The 17289-nt window shown below is 39.2% G+C and overlaps 3 protein-coding genes across 3 annotated transcripts; all 3 read left to right on the forward strand.

Moving 5' to 3' along the window:
* The first annotated feature begins 3764 nt into the window (after positions 1 to 3764).
* Positions 3765 to 6505, forward strand: ppp1r27a (protein phosphatase 1, regulatory subunit 27a). The gene is made up of 3 exons (XM_044332648.1): positions 3765 to 4571; positions 4743 to 4893; positions 5516 to 6505. Exons 1-3 carry the CDS (start codon positions 4136 to 4138, stop codon positions 5634 to 5636), a joined length of 708 nt encoding a protein of 235 aa, XP_044188583.1. The 5' UTR covers positions 3765 to 4135; the 3' UTR covers positions 5637 to 6505.
* Positions 6506 to 7813: 1308 nt separating this feature from the next.
* On the forward strand, positions 7814 to 12455 carry mcrip1 (MAPK regulated corepressor interacting protein 1). The gene is made up of 5 exons (XM_044332532.1): positions 7814 to 7918; positions 8604 to 8697; positions 8920 to 9038; positions 11468 to 11572; positions 11691 to 12455. The coding sequence occupies exons 2-5, from the start codon at positions 8690 to 8692 to the stop codon at positions 11753 to 11755; spliced, it is 297 nt and encodes a 98-aa protein (XP_044188467.1). The 5' UTR covers positions 7814 to 7918; positions 8604 to 8689; the 3' UTR covers positions 11756 to 12455.
* Positions 12456 to 13972: 1517 nt separating this feature from the next.
* On the forward strand, positions 13973 to 17066 carry alyref (Aly/REF export factor). Its single transcript, XM_044331970.1, has 6 exons — positions 13973 to 14348; positions 15695 to 15853; positions 15969 to 16116; positions 16328 to 16391; positions 16474 to 16663; positions 16759 to 17066. The coding sequence occupies exons 1-6, from the start codon at positions 14106 to 14108 to the stop codon at positions 16771 to 16773; spliced, it is 819 nt and encodes a 272-aa protein (XP_044187905.1). The 5' UTR covers positions 13973 to 14105; the 3' UTR covers positions 16774 to 17066.
* Positions 17067 to 17289: the final 223 nt, after the last annotated feature.

Genomic DNA, 17289 nt, shown 5'->3' on the forward strand with positions numbered 1-17289 from the left:
CATTGTCGCCCTGGTAGCGACTTGTCAATCACCAGGTAGCCACACCCTAAAGCATATACTGCTCTATTGTCTATTTTATTCTAAATGGGACCATCATTCTAGAAAATGAACATCATGCTGTATTGAAGAAGACTTGAAACTATCGATTAAGACCATAAACACATTAGGAAAATGTTTACTGAGGTAATAAATCAAGTGAGAAGTAGGGTCATTTTCTCATAGACTTCTATACAATCTGACTTCTTTTTGAAGCCAGTGGAGTCGCCTCCTGCTGGCCATTAGAAAGAATGCAGGTTTAAGACACTTGCACATTGGCTTCACTTTTCAGACCTAGAGCTTACCGCTTGGTACAAAGTCAAAAGGTTGTGATATGTATCACAACAAACTACCGAAGGAACCGCATCGCTGCACATGTGCAGCAGCGCCTGCCATACACGCAACTACTCCTCAAAGACTGAAAATGTAATTGCTGTTATTGGTCTTTGGAGATGTTTCTAAACAAACTATCATGACTGTAATTTTTATGTTGAAGGAATATGTCACCCAGTGCAGCAGTGTGGCTCATTGATGTGTTTTTAATAGTTAATACACAAAAACGGAGGTCTACAGAGGAACAAGATATATCAGGCTTTGGATACAGAAAACAATACCTGTAAGTAGGATCAATTCATTGTTGGTTTGGCTCTGCATGAGAGATTTGTTGACAATTAGAAAAATATAGAAAATTGCCAGCCATAGGCCTGTCCTTTAATGGGAAGTAGCACTGGATTACTGATGAAGCAAACCAGTGCTGCTTCCCTGGGCCTTTAGACACTTCAGTCAAAAAAATGTGGTGGTTTTAAAGCATTTAATAAACCATATATCCAAGCAATAGATATTTGGGCCCACAAGACTATTCAAAAGGTCACATTGAGGGAGCTGATGACACCACAGAAATGAAATCTCTAACATTAGTATAATCCCATTTGTCAAGCCTCGCTGCTGCTGACAATGTCTTTGGCGATGTTCCATACACCTGAATGTCAACTGTGACTTCTTGGTAATTTGACAGATCATAGCATTCACCTTAAGGTGGGGGGAGGGACAGCCTGAGTCTATGTATAGCAAGAAGCCATAACGTGTGAGACTTCTCTCTGGCATGTGTCCAAGAGTAGGCCTAACACTGGGCTGTAACAAACAAACATTTTCCCCAAGCCAAGGTTCTCCTTTCTTCTGGTGAGGAAGTCACTGCAAAGCAAAGAGAGGGAAGCTAGAAGGAGTATCACCATTGCTCAGGGACACAACCTGCCTGCACCTCCCCGATACCATATAAGAGACTGTGAAACATGATAGTTGCTCTTCCTCAAGCTGTGAACATTCAAATACTCTCACTTCAATTTGTCTAGACATTAGCTCTAAGCCTCTTTCCCCCGTTTCCCCTTTTTAGACCCTCAGAGAGTGCATGGGCAGGAGGTGAGGAATAATAATTAGTAGTGCCATTCAGAGCCAGGGTCAGCTCTTACATTAACAGAAATTCACTGATCATATCCTGCTGAGATTGGACATAATTTTATTAAAATCTTCCACAACAGTACACAAAACTATATATGGTATAAAAAGGCCATACATAAAGCACAAAACCTTTTGTGTTCTCGATTTTGATACAAAGCAATTCAGTAACACTTTATTTTACAGATCCTTTAATTTTATGCTAATTTCCTGGAAATTTTCTGAGTAATTTGCAGGTGTTTCATTTTTAGGATATTTTACAGAAAGGATTGGGCAATTTGATACAAATTATAAGAAAAAAAACTGAGAAAGTGATAAGTTGGTTTAGTTGGTACCTACTCATATTTGGGTTCATATGTAGTTGTTAATTTGAAAAAAATCTTTTGAAATTAGACACTTAATTCTTTAACAGACAGAAAAAAACTTACTTTTTAGTGTTTTAAAACACGTATTAGGCTGTTTCTTAAAAACTCTATAATGAGTGAGCGTCTATATTTTGGTAACACATTATTTTATGGATCCCTTACTTTCCCACTACAGTAATTTCCAGGACATTTTTTCATGAATTCCCTAAAAGTAGCTGCTGTGTATCTCTTAATCCTGGAATATTTTCTGAAAGAGTTATGTAATTTGGTAGTACAGTATAGGGAAAATGCACTCATTATAGAGTTTTTAATAAAGAATCTAATTTGCTAATATGTAGTTTGAGACACAAAACTACGCACTGAAAACTAAAAGTATTTTCTGTCAGGTAAGGAATTGTTAAGAATCTAATTTAGTAAGAATGTTTGCAAATTAAAAACTATTTTTGAACCCAAATAGTATGAGTGGGCACTGCAAATTACTCATTATCCAATTTTCAATCAAGCACATATGCAGCATAAGCCTTTTTATGAAGATGTCGATGGGTGAACAGGTGTTCTTATATGAATAAAATGTAGACTGAATATTAAAGTAAGCAGAAATATGGAGAAAAGCATTAATATAGCTGTAAATGACGACAGAGGAGATCTAGTTCTGTAGCAACGTCATGTTCCAAGTGGTTGGAGTTGTGGTGAGAAATGAGAACCCAAGGATGGCAGCTTTGCTATTTTCTCTGCTACATTGGCAGCAGTGTCTGTGAAATGCCCAAGTCCTCTTGCAAAGGTTTTGTGAACCAGTTATAACCAGCACTGCCCATCTTAGAAGTCTGTCTGGGGACAGCTGGTGCCACGACCACAAAGTTACAGCATAAATCACATGTCCTGCATGTCACACTTGGTGATAAAAATCTGTTATTCCACATTTTAAATACTATGTTTATACATTAAATTCATATATTTACTATGCATGTAATCATGGAGATCAGTGTGATTTATGTTGAGAAACTTGTTGCACCAATCTCATTTAGAAAGCTCTTCGTGCTCTGCACATCTTGTAGCGCGTGGCGAAAGTTCAGCGTTGTAAATAGCTGCATTTCTGGCAACCGTGTGACTTTTCAGTGGCATTTGTGGGGAGAGGTTATATGTAGCGTCTTTGCCCCATCAGTTGGTCATGACCACGCTCCCATAACCTCCTCACTAAAGGGAATTTTATTGTCTGGTTGTGATGCAAAGGTCAAGCAAGTCTCATGATGGACCTGCAGGTCAATGGGGAACATGAGATGCGACATGGAGCCAAAACACTCAGGAGCACTGGACCAACTTTGGAAAAATATGAAACCCTACTTCAAATCTCCTGTTAATTCTAAAAATAAAAATGTGTGTGTATTTGAAATCAATCTCTAATCTCTTTCGTATAACCAAGATTATATTTCACCATCAAACATGATGTAAGAAGACAAATCAGCAACACATTCCAAAACGAAATCATGTGCTGTTGGTGTTTGCGGTCATATGTTTGGCCTGCAATACATCTCTCATTATTAGCACCAAAACAATATGATTCCAGATGAGTGACACATATAGCTGCTTGTAATACCCCAAAAAGGAAGATAACCGGGCTCCACGTCATGCGTTTTTGGTATAGTCTGCCTCATCTGGCAATATTTTAAACTTTCAGCTGTCTTACTGATTATAGTTGTTTTCTGAATGTTTATGTGGTAAGATGTCTCAAGCAAGACTCAAAGGGAACATTTTGGTTGTCAACATTTTTTATGACCTGGGGGTGGGTGCAGTGTCAGTGGGCATGTGACTGCACAGTGGGTGGAACCGCACTAGGGCCACTCATTTCTAAGCTGAAGTCACTGGATATTAGGCCCTAAAATAGCCCTACAGAGGGTATATAGGTGTCCTCTCCCACTTGCCCCATCAGACAACAGTTCTGTCCAACGGCAAACATACTATGTAACCAACTTTTTCAAAGTTAGATGGTAGAAATTCACTGCAAGCAAGAAAAAGAGCACCATACAAGCTAAAAGAAGGGGACTGGGACATAGTGAAGTGAAGAAAAGGATTTGAAAAGCCCTTGTTTTATGCAAAGTGAGTGACAGCAGGAGATACTTCAGCTGGAAACTAAAAGGATAAGAGGCAAGCGAGGAGAGGACAAAAAGGACACAAAGCAAAGGATACTGCTATTTTTTGTTGGATTGGTTTGTCCTGTTGGATTTCTCATTCCCCTCCTCCTGGGCTGACAGCAAAGGGGGGAGGCAGCCATAACCACTGCAAGGATGAAGTACAACTACCACGTACCAGTGTCAACATACACACGCAGCTCCCAGTACACACCAACATACCACACACCAACCTATTACACTCCCTCACATTACACACCAACTCACTACACACCCTCGTATACCTCCACTACAAAGTACACCCCGACACATTATAGCACGACACATTACACCCCATCACATTACACATCCACTTACAAGTCTGCATCAACATATGTCCCTTCATATAGCAAAGCGTCACGGTACAGCTCAACACGTCGCACACAAGTGCAGGAAAATCCTGCACCTGTGATACCTGTCACACCTGCAAAGAGAACTGTGCACTTCCCCAATGACATCGTCTTCCAGGATATTGTTAGACGTGGAGATATGGAGCAAATTGGGCGGTTCATGAGAGCGAGGAAGGTTCGTGTGGATACACTCTTCCACTCAGGTGAGTGGAGTCTCCACAGCTGCTACTTTTTCCTTAACTTTAAAACGAGATTTGAAATTAGAAAATATTCCAACAAACAAATATCAATTAGATGTCAATCACAGACCTGATTTGACTGCATGGCTGTGTACAGCAGTGCTCCAGAGGACTTATGCAGTCTTGTATGTGCAGGTATGGCAGCACTACATGAAGCTGTGCTAACAGGAAACCTGGAGGTGGTGAAGCTGCTCGTGAAATATGGCGCTGATGTCCATCAGAGAGATGAGGATGGCTGGACGCCACTTCACATGGCCTGTAGTGATGGCTACCCGGAAATTGCCAGGTAATAAGGTGACTTTTTAACCTTTTAGTCACTGGTGGTCATACAAATTAAATCATACAAATCTCTGTGGAATTGCTGCTGATTTCTAGAAAGTGAAGTTAAACTCTTTCCTACAAACCACATGTATTTAATGCCAAATATAGAACAGTTAGTGGCATTTCAAACCACACTAATGTGATACTCAAAATAAGCATTTCTCATGTGACATATGGATGCTTGAAATACCCCTTAAGGAGCAGGAAGAGGTCAGCTAACTGCAATGACTTCACTATACACTTATCTGGATATGACCCTTTGAACACTGACAATTTAAAAAAAAGACACATACACATGAAACTGAGACAAAATTCAATTATCCGAGTACACAAAACATAGTATTTAACATAAAGAATCCCAGAGATTAAAAGGAGGATAAGAAAAACAAACTGAGTGAATTTACATTGTTAAGGAGAAAGGATAGTCATAAGCTGAAAAACAATACAAACTACTTTTGAATTTTAATTTTCCTTAATTCTGAGGTGAAACAATGAAGAAGATCAGTTGCACTATTGATTAACTATGCCATGTTTTTCTATGTTGTCTTACATTTGTCTGACAACACTCTTTTTAATTCTCCTCTCAGTTATCTGCTGTCAATTGGAGCCAGTACCGAGGTAGAGAATGAAAGTGGAGAGAAGCCTGCAGACCTCATCGACCCAGACTGCAAAGAGCTGGCCAAAATGTTTGAGACAGGCTGTGTGTGATATTGGGTCCCAAATGAACCCAGGAAAGAACAACCACAAAGAAAACATGAAGAAGCTGAACAGCCGCAATATTCAACATCATACAATGCCAAAAAAACAGGGCATAACAGGGCGGAACAACATGGCCGCTGCATCTTGCTGATCCTGTTGTGCAAGATGGCGGTTCTGTTTGTTGCACAAATTGCTGTGAGATTTATATTTTTATAATTATGGCAACAAAACTATACTCCAGTAAGCTGTATTTCTCTTTATGGTGGTTATTTTATTTTATTTTTTTTTGACTTTTATGTGTATTTGTTAAAATGTTGGTGTCCACGCTGTAAATGTTAATCTGCAAATAGCTCTCTGTCTTCACTCACAGCTCATGTAACACAATATCAACAGTGTGTTAGTGAACTGAAATTTCATCTTTACAAGTTATCCATGGTCCATGGTCTGAATACTTAATCCCTGCTTAAGAAAATTGGCTGAATCTTTATCCTCATGAGCATTTAAGTTTAAACATTTAATCACTTTGTTTAATCATTTGCACTCTGCAGACTGTTTGCTTCAAAATTAGAGATGAGTTGTTTGTGTCTTACAGGAGAGTTATAAATCCTTACTGCTGGGCAGAAGGAGGATTTCCCAAATTAATAATTGATACTTCATTGATAGATCAGAAATTTAAAAAAAAAAAACTAATTTCAATTTCATGCTGTACAAGCATCTCTACTACTGCAGTATTTTTCCCCAAATGTGTTGTTGTTGTTGTTTTCTGTAGTAGAAACTGTGCTGAAGAAAATATGTACGTCAGCAATTGAAGTCTTATAATTTTCTCTTCAATAATTATTTTTGTACGTTTTCGTAAATAAAGATATCTTTTATAAATATGACAGAGTTCTGTGTGGTCACTTAAATGCACTACAAGGAACAAACAGGAACACAGCTACATTTTAACAAATATCACAGCAAGCTACAGCTTTTCAGCCATCATCTTTGTGTAAACCTTTCTTTCTATGCTGTAAGAATATCTGGGATACATGGAGTACCCTCAAATATAGTCTGTCTTTCCTACTATTGCTTTTAAATTGTAATAGTACATTGAAACAAAGATTATTATATTTTAACAAAAAATATAATAAAATAAAAATATATATGGCATCCTGACATGAGTGTAAAAATGAAAAAATAGTAGCAGAAATGAAAAAAACATAATGCTGTATTTTGTATGTGAACATATTTTTTCTAAAGGAAATAATAACAGTATGTGGAGAAAAGGCTATGTAAGTCATACATATTTTGTTATTTTAACTGTTTCGAAGAAAAAGCTCATACCAGAGTTTGGGACTGCCTCCTCCTCTGTGCCAAGTCTTCAATTAAAGTCCCCCCTCATTCAAAAATGAATGCTGTGTTAGCTTCACTGTGCAGAATGATGCATGTGCAGAGTTTGACACTAGAAAGATGTTTTCACATTCACCTGCTGAAGGGGGAAAACCTCTCCCTGCTCACCTTAAATCTGAATTTAAGGCGTGTACATACAAGGCAAGTATGATTTTGTGAAATCACAAATCATTTGGGAGTCAATCATAGTTCAGTATGCAACTTATATTGATCCTTTTAACGTATGTAAACTGTCTTTGAATACCCTGAAAAGCACTCTATGAATAAAATGTGTTATTCTTCTTCTTATTATTATTATATAAGTGTGATATGGAAACTTGAAACCTCCAGCACACACACGCACACTGTGAATGGACTTTATAGTGAAGGAAGGAGGAGACATCCTCTGTTTGTGTGTCCAGTTAAACTTTTTTTTTTAATTATTATAAAATTAACTAATTTATTTAAAAAATGTCACTGATTCTCGACTTGTCAATGAGGGATGAGCAGATGTAATTTTAATTATGTTTTAAAAAGGTAATCAAACTATAATAAATTATTATAACAAAATTATTACTTTTATGATTATTATTAATTGTAAATGTCTTAAAACATGCCTGAAGGGAATCTTTAAGCTACTTTAGTTGACTTTGTTTGCACTGTTGTGTAAGTTTGTCTATGCATTATTATTATTATTATTATTATTATTATTATTATTATTATTATTATTATTATTATTATTATTATTATTATCATTATTGTTACGTATTATGGTTTTGAGAGCCCTTTCACTTCCGTGTCTTTTATAGGTTCCTTGATCTTTTCCCGGAAATGATTGGTTGGCATTGGCAACGTTTTAGCCTGGTCTAGCGGCGTACACAGTCCTGAATAAAGAAATCGAAAGGCAAGATTAAAGAACAAAGGTTTGTAGGATAGATTAAAACTGTGTTCTTTACGGGTCATCTTTTAAAAAATGTACAACTGTGCTAAGCGTGTTTCTAATACATATTTGGCACCAGTAACGCTGGTAACATATTAGCTGTTTTAAGCTAACGTTACGACAAGACAATGTAAATCACCAGCTAGCGAGAAGGCTAAAGTTAGCTGAAATGATTGTGTCAGCAAATCTATAGTTAGCGTTAGCTGTCCCTCAGGACATAGCTATAGTCGAATCACAAAATTGAGAAACCACTTTAGAGACAAAACATACTGTTGTCTTGTCGAGGAGGATTTCTCCAGTGGTGAATGTACCGAGGTTTGTCTCCGTAACTTAGCCTGCTGCTAACACTACTGAAGCAATGTCAGTCAAAACGTAAACAAAAGTCCCCCAGATCAGCTAACGTTAAGATTTGTTCATTTTTTCAGACGCACGGCGTATCTTTGCTATAGAGGAAGTAGCTGACACTAGCAACTATGAGTGAACACCACTCGTATTGTTACTAACGTTAGTTAACTTATTGTAACTCTTTAAGATGATGCAGTTTATTGTAAGTTAAGTGACTAGCAAGTAATGGACTAATCAGCAGGGTCACTAGGTTACGTAAGTGTAAATGTTTACTTCTTAGATCATGTTGGCATACTAAAGTTGTTATTGTTGTCCATTGTTAGAATTCAGCCGAGGACTTCTGAGCCTTTGTATTCTTCAAATCCACTCACCATAGAGGAGCAAGGAGCGAGTACAGACTGCAAACAGAATGACCAGGTCTGACAAGAGTTATGGCACTTCAGTGTTAAATGCACAAGTACAAATGGTCCAGTGTTAATAGTGACCATTAAAGTTTCATTAAATGTAATTTTGAGTGTGTAGTGCTTTGGGCACATATATTATGTAAACTTTAGCTTACAGTAAACAGTGATTAAAATACTTCAGTGAAATGAAATCTCTATTCATGCTGCTAATTTTGCTGTTTTCATGTTTGTGAAGCTCATCTGCTCCCAGGATGGTGAATAGTTACAAGCGGACTTCAAGCCCCCGATCCCCTACTAACAGTGGGGAGCTCTTCACCCCGGCACATGAGGAAAATGTGCGCTTTATCAATGATAGTAAGTAGTACCCCCCCCCCCCCCCCCCAACATTCATATATGTATATATATATATATATATATATATAAATAATTACCTGTCAGAATAACATAAGCCTGTTATTTTACTAATAATCAGAACAGTAGACCTCTCAGAACTAAAAAATGTCTTCTAACCACCTCAATCAAAATAAACTGCACAATTCATAAAGAAATTGAACTTGCTCAGTTAGGGCGAGTACACTTTCTTTTATCAGTTTTGGTCACAGCTGTTTTCCTGATGGCTTATGACATAACAAACACTGCAGCAGGAAACTAAACTTTGTCCCATTTGTGTACATGCTTACCCCCTAAAGTTAAGTGGGTGATAGGTCCATTGCGGTTGACTCACCTGTTCCATAACTGCAAGAGTAATATGTTCTGATGAAACAGTTCATCAAGTTCAGCAGTAAACCAAGCACAGTGCAAAGAGCTTAATGTTGGACTTTTAAAAACAATCTGACTGAGGCGTGGTTCTGGATTCTTAATATTTATACATGTATATACACACACAGAAACACACACACTACTGGTCAAAAGTTTTAGAATACCCCCTTTTTTCCAGTTTTTATTGAAATTTAAGCAGTTCAAGTCCAGTGAGTAACCTTAAATGATACAAAGGTAAGCGGTACACTGCCAGAGGTGAAAAAAAGTTTAGATTACCAAAAACTGAAAAATAATGTAAATTTCAGAGTTATAACTCAGGTTAACAAAAACCAGATCAAAACTGCTTTTTTGCAGCAATGGACCTAAATGAAGTCTTGAAAGTTGATGCAAATAATTCCCACAGATGTCCCAACTTTTGTTGATTACTCACAAACCCTCAGTCTGTATAAAAGCTTGGAGGAGGAAGCGTGATGGTCTGGGACTCGTTTGCTGGATCCAGAGTGACCTGGACCGAAAGGGCTTTCATAGCATTTTACTGAGCCACACAGTATCCTCTGGTCTACACCTAGTTGCTCAGAGGTTCATCCTACAGCAAGATAATGATCCAAAACATACCTCCATGCTGTCAGTAGGCTTCAAATCGTGGAATGGCCAGTACTCTCTCCTGAGCTAAACCCCATTGAGCTGGTTTGGGATGAACTGGACTGAAGGGTGAAAGCAGAACAACCTGTCAGTGCAACACATTTGTAGGTACTTCTAACAGAAGAACTTTCTGAACAATATTTGATTTCCATTGTAGAAAGAATGCCACAAGTGTGTTACATCTGCAAAGGTGGCTACTTTGATGAGTCAAAAATTTAGATTAAATTTGTTAAACGAAGAAATTCCATGATATATTTTTTCACATCTCTACTTGTTTATTTGTTTTATGCTTTAATTTCAGGGTACATTCAGATATTAAGTTATGTACTGTAAATTTCAATAAAAACTGTAAAAATCGAGTTGTCCTAAAACTTTTGACCGGTAGTGTGTGTGTGTACATATATATATTCTTAATATTGTGCAGAGCAGAACTTTTCACTATGATCACTTTGTGTGTGGCGTGTAAACATGACACCTAATCATTGTATTGCTCTCTCACATGTAAACATTTGTGGAAATTGCCATTCTGATTGATTTCATTCAGAAAGAATACAATGACTTGTGTAACTGAAGCTCATATTGCTTACATTTAAAGGTACAGAGGTAACGTTTCCCAAAACTCATCGTCTCATCATGTATTTAAGATAGATGCCATGAACTAAACAGACTAATTTTTTTGTCGTTTGTGCCATTGTCAACAGTATGCCATGAAATTAGATAACATGAATGTGTACGCCTGTTACACTTATTCATATAGTGAGTTATACTCATCATAACATTGTAACATAATGGACTCATACCTTAAATAGTTTAGACGATTAATAGAGCGAGAAAACACAGTATGTGCTCACATGAGGGCACAATTTTGCACACAACAACGGCATCACAGCATTGTGGCTCGTCAGTCAGTTTCTGTCCCCACAATGCAAGAGGCCATGTAAAGAGTCTTAACACTACTGCTTGATGAGTCTATTTTCACTGTTTGCAAAGCTGAGGGAACCCTACCTTTTTTATCATATGGATTTTAAGTCCAGTGCAGTACTACTGACCACAAGCCACACTTCAGATTGTTTTTGAATGATCACTTCAACCATCATCATTAAAAGGATCAGTAATGCTATCTGAAACAGACAACTTAAGTCGCCCACTCTGGCTACATGTTTATAGGTACTATACTGGCATTGAAGCACGTACCTACTTTAAAAAGTGCTAAATAACAAGTTTGCAAGCTGCCAGATATTTCCAGCACACTGCCTCAGATGCAGTGATATACTTCATTGTTTACTTCAGTCTGTCTTGTTATGTTGTTACTAACATGTATCCAAGGTAGGATAAGATGTCCTACATGTAACAAAAGCATTGTTTTCTCTATTGTTTCACAGCCTGGCAGTGTGTGCTCAGAGACATCAGATCAACACAAAACAGTGAACGTAATGAACGTGGACCACAGGAATATGTGGAGAAGAACCCAAATCCTAACCTACATTGTAAGTTACAGTGTAACTGAAATGAATTGTGTTTTTCTGTCTGACATGTCAACAAAGGATTAATACTCATCCAGCACCAGCCAAATAACAACTTTATTTTTTCTGTCTGTTCCCGCAGCTTTCACACCAGTGGACCTGAGTGACCTCAAGAAACGCAACACACAGGACTCCAAGAAGTCCTAGTCTTTCTCATGATGGTCCAGTCGCTTTTTTCCACCCATTATCCTCGAGAACTTTTCCTCCATCAGCCCTCTGTCAGCCAGAAAGTCAGCCCTGTTGGCCAGTCTTGCACAGAATCTCCATTCTAAACTCTGGACCATAGCAACCCCCGTCTCTTTCTTTACACTCTACAACTGACTAAGAAGAAAATAGCTGGGATTTCGGGGAGCAGAAATTCTCCTCTCTCTTGGTTCATGATTTTTCAAGCCACAAAATCTTTTTATGTACATTCTTTATGTGGACGGGACTGATGCAAACTTTCATCAAAATTTGCTGACATCTGATGCTGAGGTACAAACTGTTGACACTCTCCACAGGACACAAAAGACTGCAGTCTTAAATATAAACCCGGTTTCTTTTCAACTACTACTACTACTTATAAGACCTTGGAGGAAAATGCGAAAGGGCTGACTTCTTTTTTTTTTAGTTTGTTTTGGAAGATAGTTTGATAGATAAATTGTAGACGTAATGAAATGGTCACATTGGATAAACACTTTATGGGCAAGTTTTGGAAGCCAAATGCAATGTAGAAGGCCAACATTTTTATTATAAATTTTCTTGCCCTAAAATGGACTTTACTAAGTAGAGACCTCCCCGAGTATGCTGCCCTTGGTTAACCCCCCTCCCCTTGAAACAAAATGTTGAATAAAAGACTTTTACAGTACACCTGCTTGCATTGATCCTACATAGATATTTACCAGGTTGGATGTCACTTTGGGTGCATCACATGAGACATTAATGAATGCAACTACATGAATTTTACCATTACAAACAGATTTTTCTGCACAGTGAAATAAAACAAAGATACCCTTTGTACTAAAAGGAATGGGCATGGCAAGAGGAAACTAACTGAAACTTACCATAAACTAACCCTGAATCTTACACTGGCAGACATTTTATAAAGCCAAATAACTATGAGAAACTGTTAAAACAATTATGCTATGTCCTGGTTACACTGATTTATGGAGTCCAACTAACAGTCATTATCCATTATTTTCTCAATTGATTAATCATTTGACCTATAAAATATCAGAAAATGTTAAAAAAAAAAAAATGCTAATCACACTTTCCCAAAGCCCAAGTTGACATACTCAAATGGCTTGTTTTGTCCAGCTAATAGTCCAAAACCAAGATATCTTAGGCTAAGAAAAACAGCAAATATTCACATTTAAGAGGCTGGTTCCGGTGAATTTTTGGCATTTGTATATTAAAAATTACTTCAATGATTAATCACCTTATCAAAATACTGTTAATGTGGATGAATTTTCTGTCATTGACACATTGTTTAATCAACTGATCGTTTCAGCTCCAACAGATTTGAATCTATGAAGCAAAACTAAAAGGACAGGTTCACAATTTTTTAAGTCTGACTCAAAACAAGAGTCAGGTGCCCATATGAACACTGAGAGATGTTTTCCTCACTGTAATCATTCCTCCTGTTCATACTGGCTACTAAAAGATTCCCTTCAAATGCACTTTCAGTGTAAGTGATGAGCGCCAAAACCCACATTTTGTGCAAAAATGCATTTAAAAGTTTATCTGAGGCTTATATGAGGCTTCAGCAGTCTGAGTCAGTCATATCAAGTGGATATTTGCCACATTTACATTACATTTATGTCTTTTTAGCATCAAATTCCCTCTTTGTATTTCCTTGGATAGTGTTTCCCTGTTGAGCTGTGGTGGAAGTATAGTTACAAAAAAAGTGACTGGCACTAAAAAGACTAACGTTGAAAGATATTTACTTGATTTGACTAGTTTGGACGGCTGAAGCTTCATATTAGCTTCAGATAAACTTTCAAATACATTTTTACACAGAAGGAGGCGTGTGGATTTTTGCCCACATTGCATTGTAAGTGCATTATGAAGGGATCTTCTAATGGCCAGTATGAACAGGAGGTATGATTACAGCAAGAAAAACCTGTTTCAATGTTCATTTCGGCACCTGACTGTTGTTTTAAGACGGACTTGGAAAAATTGCAAACCCGTCCTTTAAACTATAAACATGAGTTATTTAGTAACATGATTCAATCGTGTATGTTGATTAGTGTTTATGATATATTTCACTGTGTAGTACTAGTATTATCATAGAAAGAGGAATGTGTTAGTTTATGACTACACGTATTGCGCGTTGACGTCACGCTTACGTGCAGTACGTACTAACGAAGCAGTTTGTCTATATCCTGCGAACGCAAGCTCATTGTTTTCTCGTCGGTGCAGAGAGCGTCGAGCTGTGAGAGGGCAGGGAGAGGGACCAAGCGTTTCTAGGCTTAATTTTTATATTTCTTTAACAGTTTAGCAGTATTGGGGCAGCATAATGACCGATAAAATGGATATGTCTCTAGACGACATTATCAAGCAGAACAGGCAGCAGAGAGGCGGAGGCCGGGGTGGAAGAGGTCGAGGCCGCGGAGGCTCCGGCGGTGGCGGCAGAGGAGGAGGCCCCGGGCGTCTTGGAGTCGGCGGTGGAGGGTTTGGAGGCCGAGGCGGCGGATCCGGCCCCATGAGGAACCGCCAGAACCTGAGCCGCGCTAGAGGCAGACCGACGCCGTACAGCAGGGTATGAGAAAGTTAGAGGAAATGAGCTGAAAAAGGAAAAAAGCCCTCGGCAAACCTGAAAATGCCCGGGTAACATCCTTCTGTTCTCCCTCTAGTCAAGTGAATAAAATGATTGCTAACCGCCGAGTTTCCCCTCGGAGGAGAGCTCTATAATTTGCGGTTAAGCATTAATGGAAGTTGTATGCATAGTGTGTCCCTTCTCCCACAACCTGTATATGTTACACCATTTTTTCCAAGAAGAGGCCCTTTGGAAACGGCTACATTAGCTAACTAGCTAAAGTTGGATCGCCATTTTGAGTCCAAGCAGCTTAAATTAGAGCTAGTCGTCCACGGGTCGATAACGGTGCTTTTCCACCCCAAGTGTCAAAAATGATGGTGAGAGGAAGCCACTTCATCGAGAAAATCATCCGCAAATGATTTTTTTCCGTCACTGTGGAAGCATAACTTAGTTTTTGTCCTGGTGCAGCGGCCTTTTGTTCGGGAGTGGCCGGCGGGCTCCATAACAAGGCCAAATTTCGGTGGCTTTTCAACCAGTGTGGCTGGATCAGTGGACTTCAACCCCCAGATAGTGTTCCGATAAGGCAAATCTTCACTCTTTTTTAAGTGTGAATGTGTATCTATACAAAGCCCCAGTGAAAATGGCGTGGCCTCAAAATGGACGCTCAGATAATCCACGCTTGCATAGATGGGATAGCTGGCCTGTTTTTTTCTTCTAGTTTTTCCGATCCACTCCCCCCTCCTCTTATGGACACTTCCCCTTCATGAAAAGCCCCCTTTTCGTGGCTTTGTAAAGAACTCTTGGGCGGGCCAGGAAACATGGTGCAACGCTGGAGGCAACACTGCTTCAGATGGCGACCCGAGGATCATTTCTGGAGAGCCTATGGTGGAGGCGCAGATGGCAAGAACAATGGGCAATATTGGTAGCAAGCCAGGGTGGGCAAGTTATGGGTTTAGTATAGAGATTGTGGGTGGGTTTGGAATAATTAACTTGGCTCAATTGTGACTTAGTAGTCGTTGAGTAGATGTATACAGTCTCAGCAGATGCCACTAGATCTTATAATCTTTTTTTACATAATGTGTGTATATATAGAGAAAGATATACAACACATCCCCTTGCCGACATAGTTAAGTTGTGTGTCCTATGTATGTCTTCCTTTTTCTGAAGTGATTCACTTGCTTGTAGTGATGGGGTGGGCAGGGTACATTGGGGACCCTCTTGTGGGAGCTGAGCGCCCTGTTGGAAGTGGAGCCCCTGCTTGCCCCAACACCCAGCCGTGTGGACTCTGTGATTGACAGAGGCAAGGGGATCCTGAAGTCAGCAGGTGCGTTCTCTTTCATCTGTTGCAGCCTAAACAGCTTCCAGATAAGTGGCAGCACGACATGTTCGACAACGGCTTCAGCGGCTTCAATGGTGCTGCTGGGGGTGGCGGCGGAGCTGGCGTGGAAACTGGAGGGAAGCTACTTGTCTCCAATCTCGACTTTGGGGTCTCAGATGCAGACATTCAGGTACTTTGGTTTTCACTTTTACCCATTTATGTTGTGGGATGAACATGTTTGCTGTGGGTTGGTGTGCTAAACGAGGCAAAGAGATGGCTACTTAGTGTTTTGCTCTCTTTTTCAGGAACTTTTTGCCGAATTCGGGACACTGAAAAAGGCTGCAGTTCATTATGACCGGTCCGGAAGAAGCTTGGGAACCGCAGATGTCCACTTCGAAAGGAGGGCAGATGCTCTCAAGGCCATGAAACAGTACAATGGCATCCCACTTGATGGTATGCCTAAAGCTTCATATATATACACACACACACCTGTCATCTTGTGTTGAGCTTTGGCTGCTCATATGTTTTCACCACTTTTCTTAACTTTGTTGATGTGACTATCATTTTTTTAATCATTGAATCAAAAGCATTAATTGTCTACTTGCTTGACTCTCATCACTACTGCCCTGTTCTAATTGTAAGGTCCATGTCTTTGTTTTTCCAGGGCGGCCTATGAACATACAGCTCGTCACATCACAGATTGACACACAGAGGCGACCTATGCAGGGGTAAGTGGAGTCGTCTTTTGTTCAAGAAACTTGACTTGCAAACATTGTTGATGCCATGTGTGATGGGCGCTTTTGTTCTCAGTCTGAACAGAGGTGGTGGAGGCATGAACAGAAATCGCGGAGGCGGTGGTTTCGGGGGCATGCAGAGAGGCCGCGGCGGACGTGGTGCAGGCGGTGCCAGAGGAAGGGGTCGAGGTGGCCGCGGGGGTAACAGCAAGCAGCAGCTGTCGGCAGAGGAACTTGACGCCCAGTTAGACGCCTACAATGCCAGGGTATGTTCAGCTGTATAGCTGTAAAATAGATTGTCTGTCAATTAACCATTCTAGTTTTTGCAGCTGTCTAATTTCACTCTTTATTGTTTTCACAGATGGACACCAGCTAAGAAATGAAGCTGTTCCTCCTGGTTGTCGTCCCTCCCTGTCTGCACAAAAGGGTGGTTGTTACAAATGTGCAGAATATTTTACACTTGGTTGTCTTCTGATGTGATTGAAATTATTGTTCCCACCTCTTCTTTTAAATGCGCTGAAGTGTTTTTTACCAGTATTTTTTTTTCCTTTTTTCTGACGAAAATGGTTTTGACTGTAGGTAAATAAGAACTGGGTTTTTCCCAGTTCATTCCTCCACCTTGTAGTTAATGGAACTTGTAATAAAAACCTGCAGTGTATATTAACCAAATACTGTCTCTTGCTCCTTCTGTGTCCATATATCCATTAAGTTCTAATATTTCTTGATTTAAAGAAAGTCCTAAGTTATTTGATCTACATGAAGTGATTTTCCATGTTTTGTCTTTTTATACTAAACAGTATCCAATCTGCAGACACCCACTATATTGTCTGTTATTTGGAATAAATTGATTCCCATTAGTGGCAAAATAATATCTAGCCTTTGATTAGATCTT

Source organism: Thunnus albacares, chromosome 17 (genome assembly GCF_914725855.1).
Source record: "Thunnus albacares chromosome 17, fThuAlb1.1, whole genome shotgun sequence".
Lineage (NCBI taxonomy): Eukaryota > Metazoa > Chordata > Actinopteri > Scombriformes > Scombridae > Thunnus > Thunnus albacares.

Excerpts from the sequence above, each read along its gene's own strand:
- mcrip1 (XM_044332532.1), top strand. Across the intron at positions 9,039-11,467 it reads TGTGCGCTTTATCAATGATA|CCTGGCAGTGTGTGCTCAGA; the intron begins GTAAGTAGTACC and ends ATTGTTTCACAG. Across the intron at positions 11,573-11,690 it reads CCCAAATCCTAACCTACATT|CTTTCACACCAGTGGACCTG; the intron begins GTAAGTTACAGT and ends CTGTTCCCGCAG.
- ppp1r27a (XM_044332648.1), top strand. The coding sequence starts at position 4,136 with ATGAAGTACAACTACCACGTACCAGTGTCAACATACACACGCAGCTCC. Across the intron at positions 4,572-4,742 it reads GGATACACTCTTCCACTCAG|GTATGGCAGCACTACATGAA; the intron begins GTGAGTGGAGTC and ends TTGTATGTGCAG. Across the intron at positions 4,894-5,515 it reads GGCTACCCGGAAATTGCCAG|TTATCTGCTGTCAATTGGAG; the intron begins GTAATAAGGTGA and ends TTCTCCTCTCAG.
- alyref (XM_044331970.1), top strand. The coding sequence starts at position 14,106 with ATGACCGATAAAATGGATATGTCTCTAGACGACATTATCAAGCAGAAC. Across the intron at positions 15,854-15,968 it reads TCTCAGATGCAGACATTCAG|GAACTTTTTGCCGAATTCGG; the intron begins GTACTTTGGTTT and ends TCTCTTTTTCAG. Across the intron at positions 16,392-16,473 it reads CAGAGGCGACCTATGCAGGG|TCTGAACAGAGGTGGTGGAG; the intron begins GTAAGTGGAGTC and ends TTTTGTTCTCAG.